This window comes from Pediculus humanus, genomic scaffold (genome assembly GCF_000006295.1).
Source record: "Pediculus humanus corporis 1103172107866 genomic scaffold, whole genome shotgun sequence".
NCBI lineage: Eukaryota > Metazoa > Arthropoda > Insecta > Psocodea > Pediculidae > Pediculus > Pediculus humanus.
This window is the reverse complement of record NW_002987445.1, coordinates 469,347-475,380: the sequence shown is the minus strand read 5'-3', so window position 1 is coordinate 475,380 and position 6,034 is coordinate 469,347. Positions and strand designations below refer to the sequence as shown.

The 6,034-nt window shown below is 24.6% G+C and overlaps 1 protein-coding gene across 1 annotated transcript in view; it reads right to left on the bottom strand.

The window, feature by feature from the left end:
- The window catches only part of Phum_PHUM385160 (uncharacterized protein), a gene marked incomplete at both ends in the record, with an annotated part of 16,086 nt that extends 10,743 nt beyond the window's left edge, over nucleotides 1-5,343 (bottom strand). The window contains one exon of the mRNA XM_002428434.1: nucleotides 5,263-5,343. Coding sequence (XP_002428479.1) covers nucleotides 5,263-5,343 — 81 coding nt within the window. The remainder of the gene's footprint in view (nucleotides 1-5,262) is intronic.
- Nucleotides 5,344-6,034: the final 691 nt, after the last annotated feature.

The window sequence follows — 6,034 nt, the reverse complement described above, 5'->3', positions numbered from 1 at the left end:
ACCTTCCCCCTTCTCCCCATCTACCCCCCCCCACACACACACACATTATACCTTTGTTTGAAATTTGATTTAAGATAATAATCATAATACGAAACCGATTCAATCCTTTTTTTTACAACTCGTAAGGTGTTAAATTACTTTTCGTATACTGAGTAATAAATTTTACCCCGAAAAAAAATAAAAACCTTCCTCCTCTGTTTCCCTGTTCCCTCCCCTTCCCCTTCCCTCTTCCTTCCGAAAAAAAAGAAAGAAAGTAATAATAATAATTTTCGTTATTGTCAAACGTTTCTTACGAATTTTATTATTATTTTAAAACAAACATTTCTAACGGGGGAAAAAAAACGCGTCACGATGATAATGATAATAATAATAAATACCTGGGAAAAAAAGTATTATTATTATTATTTCCCACCCCCATCCTCGTAAATGAAAAATTTCTTTCAATCAAGTAGATTTGAGTTTTTTTTTTTTGTCACTGACGTTAACGGATATTAAAAATGGCTATTTGCTATTATCGAAAATCGATAAATAAAAATAAAACTTTGACTTTTCAATGAAACGATAAAAATATATATATATTATTATTATTATTATTATTATTATTATTATATATTTTTTTTTCTTTAAAAGCAATATTGTTTTTTTTTTTTAATATATAAACGGTTAAATACACGTCTAAAATGTGTAAAAGACATCAATTAATCGTTTTTTTTTCCCTGACGTTACAATAAAAAAAAAAAAAAAAACAAATTTTAAATTTACTCCGTGACGTAAAAGCGAAAAAAAAAGCAGAAGAAAATAAAATAAAAATTATTGTTATTAAAAAAAAAAAAAAAAATTTTTTCTTTTTTTTTTTTACAACACAAAATGATTTTGATTTATCGATTTATCGATTTTTTTTCCCTCCATCTTTTTAAAATTTAGTAATACGTCAAAATTAAATTAATAAAATAAAAAATTAATAATCGATAAATTATTATTATTATTACTTTCTTCATTACAAGTTTTTTTTATTGATTTTATAAATATTAATTTAAAATCATGTCGTACAAACAAACAAATCAAAAAACAAATTAACAAACGATACGAAAAAAAAAGAAAAGAAATTTTTTTTATTTTTTTCCTTGTTTTAATATTATTATTATTATTAAAACTTGATTTACATAATAAATTTAATCTTTAATTATTATTTATTATTATTATTATTCAATATATAATCTTTAATCCGCGTTCGTAAAAAAAAATTAATTTGTTAAGAAAATTATTTTACTCTTTCGGTCGTGGAAATAGAATTACGTCGTTATTGTCGTTGTTTTCTTTCTTTATGTGACGTCACGTTATTTTTTTTTACAATGACGTAACAAAACACATAAAATAAGTAAAAAAAAAAAACTGAAAAAAATTTCATTTCCGTTTCCGTTAGGTTTTTTTTTTTTTTTAAAAAAAAAACGTAAACGCGTACAACATTTAAATTTTACCCAAGCCGCGTTTTATTATCATTATTATTATTATAATCATCATCATCATTACGATTCTTCATTGTTAATAATAATTATTTATGCATGAATTTATTTAAATTATAAATATTAATTAAAAACAATGAAAAAAAAAAAATGAAACAATCTAATTACACGTCGTCGTCGTCGTTTTTACCTAAACAAAAATTTTTACATTTTTTTTTTTAATTTTCCCGCTTAAAAGTTTTTAAATTAAAAAAATTTCCCCGCTCTTTTATTGATTTCCGACATTTTATAGCAGCGAACGTTTTTTATAATAATATAAAAAATTAATTTCAACAAATTTAACGAGGTGATGACGTCATTACTACGTAGTTTTTTGTTTATCAATCCAAAGTTTCCTTATCAATTTTTATTATTTATTAATGATTATTTATTTAAATAAAATAACCCAAAAAAATTATTATTATTAATTTTTATTACGTTAATATCGAACGATTATGTTAATAATAATAATAATAAAAATAGTAAGGAGAAGAAAACGCGGATTAAAGGGGATTAAGTAAACGGAAACACGATACGAAAGATTGTTTGTTATCTCTATGAGAATGTATATATATATCCGAGACGAAACATGATATCTATTTAAGATATCATGACACTTAAGAACAAAATGGCGGATTAGTTGAAAATTCCATAAGGTAAACACAACTACACTCTCACCACGTGCGTTTTATAATCCTTTGAAATTCCATTCGTAACAATAATTTATACAAAATATTTCGGTTAGTTATTTTTTTTTTGTCCAAGAAAAAATAAAAATAAAAAAATTTTATATTATAATCAAATTAAAAAAAATTAAAAAGTCAAAAAAAAATATGGGTGGGGGAGGGGAAAAGAAAAAGAAATTAAACGTATTTTTAAAGTTTAAAATGTCAAAAAAAGGTATTTTTAGGGTAACAAAAAAAAAAAAAAGGAAAAAAGGAAGAGGAAGAAAAAACTGGAGTAATGGTTGCACTTCAAAACTTAATGAGATTAGTGTTACTCAGCAAAATGTTAGAGGATTGTCAATTTGTCAGTGACATTTTATATTTCTGAAGTTTTTTTAATTCAACATTAAACGTCTAAAAAAAAGGAAAAAAAAAGGAAAGAAAATGAGGCGAGGAGAATAGAGGGAGAACGGGGAAGAAGGGAGGAGGAGAGGAAGGGAAAAAAATTAATATTAAAATGACTTCAATATAATTTTATTCAATCAATTCTTTTTTCATTTTTTAATTAATGAAATCAATAAAATTTTTATTAACTTTGTCGTTTATCATTAAAATAATTTATTATTATTATTATTATTAACGACGAAGACGACAATGATGATAATGATAATAATTATTATTATTTAGGTTATGTTAACGCGAGTGAGAAAAAATCGTAATTAATTGAATTTATTATTTTTTCTTTTTGTGTGTAAGTGACGTAATCAAAACGGTAAATTTTTTTTTTCCTTTTTCCCTCCCTCCCGCCCCCTCGGAAAAGAAAAAAAAAAGGATAAAAATCACTAGCACGTCTTGAAAAAAAAAAGAAAAGAATAAAAAAGAAAATAAAATAAAATCAATCCCCCCACAAAAACTAAAATCCCTATCGTAAAAAAAAAAAAATTTCAAAAATTGAAAATTTGTAATTCGATAACAGATTTTTGTTGTTGTTGTGTTTAAAGCCCTGAAAAAAATCATTACAAACAAAATATATATATATAAAACGGCAGTAATGATGATAATAATAATAATAATAATGATAAGAACATAAACTTGAAACTTAATAATAGTTTTACGTAAAAAAAAAAAAAAAAACCGGAAATACGGACTGTGAAAAATCCAAAATTAATAATTTACCTGAGAATAAAAATCACCTGTGCGAAAATAAAAAAAATAAAAAAAAACTTTTCATTTTACTTTTCCTTTCTTCCTTTTACAATTTTTTTTTTTTTCCTTTGACTTTTCGCAACATTTTTTTTTTTTTTGACGTTTGACGCGGACGTTACACTTACTGCAAATTTTTTCAAATGTGATATTAATGATATAACACGAGCGATGAGACGTCGTTTTTTTCTCCTCCCCTCCTCCCTCCTTCCACTTTCTCCTCCTCCCTCCATCTCCCCCGAATGACGGCGATGATGATTTTTCTTCTTCTAAACCCACTTTTTTTTTTTTTTTTATACCGAAAGGTTTTATTTTTTTATTTTATTTTATTTTATTTTTTTTTTAGTTTCTAACAGAAAAGTACTTAATGAATTCAGAGGAGTAAAACAAAATGAATTTTTACCGAGGAAGAAAAAAAAAAAGGAAAAAAAAGGAAGGAAAAAAAACCTTTTTTCATTCTTTTTTTTTTTGTTCGGTAAAAAAATTTAAAATTCAAATTTTTTTTTTTTTTCTTTCCCGACGTCCTGAAAATCTTCGTGAGATTAAATTGAAAACGAACCAACGACCTTAAATTAAAAGGAAAAGAAAAAACAATTTTTTTTTTCTGGTTAATTTTCGTACAAACGTGAATAATATTTAAAACAACAAACAACAACAAACATAACGTCTGCTATAAAACAATAAGAAATTATTTCTTTCATCACAAAAAAAAAACAAACGAATTAATTTTTAATAAAATAAATTTCCCCAATCCTTTTTCCTAAATTAAATCAAAATCTTAATTATTATTATTATTATCATCATCATCGTAAAATGCAACAAACGCAAACGTTTTATTATTGTATTTAATCCGTCAAATTATTATTTTTTTTATCGCGGATGTAAAAGGTAAAATGGCGCGATATTATTATTTTTTTTTTTAAATTAAAAAACGTGTAAAATAACATCGTTTTGTCTTTTGTTTGTTTGTTTAAATTAGTCATTGTTTGTACACGGTACAAACGTATAAAATCAAAGTTAAATAAAATTTTCCAGAGTTTAAATTTAAGAAATAACGTAATTATAGAAAATATAAACTCGTCAAAAACAAACAAAAATTAAACGTGACAAAATTATATTTATAATTTTATATGTATATATATATATACGCGAATTTAAAATCACGACCGACGACGAAGACGTATCGAGGTGAAAAATAAATAAATACAACAAAACGGAAACGGAAATGAACAAACGAAATTTTCACACTTTTTTAATAATATTACCCCCCGAAAAGAAAAAAATTTTTTTTTCACGATCTATGACGTCATTTTTGTTAATCAAAAAACTTATTCAAAAAAAAAAAAAAAAATTATTTTTTTGGTCGTGACGTAATCGTAATACCAACCAAAAAAAAAAAAAAAACAAAGGAAAAATGGCGGGTGTTGGAAAAAAAAATACTCGGAGTTAAAACGCGGAAAAAATATCGTTTTTGCAAAAACAACAACAAAAAATTGGAATGATAATTTAAGTTTGCAGCGCGTTTTAGTGATGGTCGTGTTAAACAAACATTTATTTATTTTATTTATTGCCACCATCTTTAAAAAAAAAAAAAAAAAAACCTGAGAAATAAATGTTTTACTTTATTAAAACCCGGTTAGACTCTTTAAATGCCTCATTTGTTCCTTCTTTTTTTTTCGTGAGGAGAGAGGGGAGAAGGGAAGGGGAGGGGAGGGGCTTTTAGCGTAACACGTTTCCATCCATTAAACCACTTTCCATTGTTTTTTTCTCCCGTTAAATTTACAAAAGGTTATATATATTTAAACGTTTAGAAGGAGAAGATGAAAAAGGAAACAAATAAAAGGAAAACAAACGCACGAGTACAAACAAACAAACAAAAAAGTGATTCTTACCGTTTTATTGGCTAAATTTTTAACTATGCACGTGAGGTATGCAGAATTACCAACTAAAGCTGTGACGTTTCTTGGCGTCATAGGATCAAAATGTGGTTCGTATTTCGATAATATCGGACTCGTTGTTGCTCCCGGAAGTGCGTTAGCATCACCAGATCCGTGATTTCCTTTACTTACGTAAGACGAATCTATAAAAATAATAATAATAATAATTTAAAAGTTAATTTTAAAAACCTTGAAATTTGAAAGGAAATATTTTTCATCATGACTCATCTATTATCACATTCTTGCGATCGAGACTATTCGAATTCATTTAAAAATAAACGTCATCACGTGACGTTTATTTTTAATCCTTATTATTATTATCTTAGTAAACGAATCGTTTGAAAAATTTATTTATTTTTTTTTTAATAATTTTTTTTGAACGACTAAAAAATTTAAAACGGTTTATTAATCGAAATAAATTTTAATTTTTTTTTTTTTCGTATAAGGAAAAATTTTCCGATTGGAAAATTTTCCAAATTGGAGAAAAAAAACTCGATAAAAAAAAAAGTAAAAATTTGATTTTATATTTTCTCCAGCGAATTCCAGGAAGAAAAAACAAATCAAAGTCGAAATGTAATCATTTGAAAATTATTTAAAATTAAAATTTTTATTAAAAAAAAAAAAAAAAATTTTTTTTCGATAGTTCTTCTTATACAAATAAATAATAATAATAATAGTAAAACAAATTGAAATTGATTTGATTGTTGCTTTTTGGAAAAATAAACAA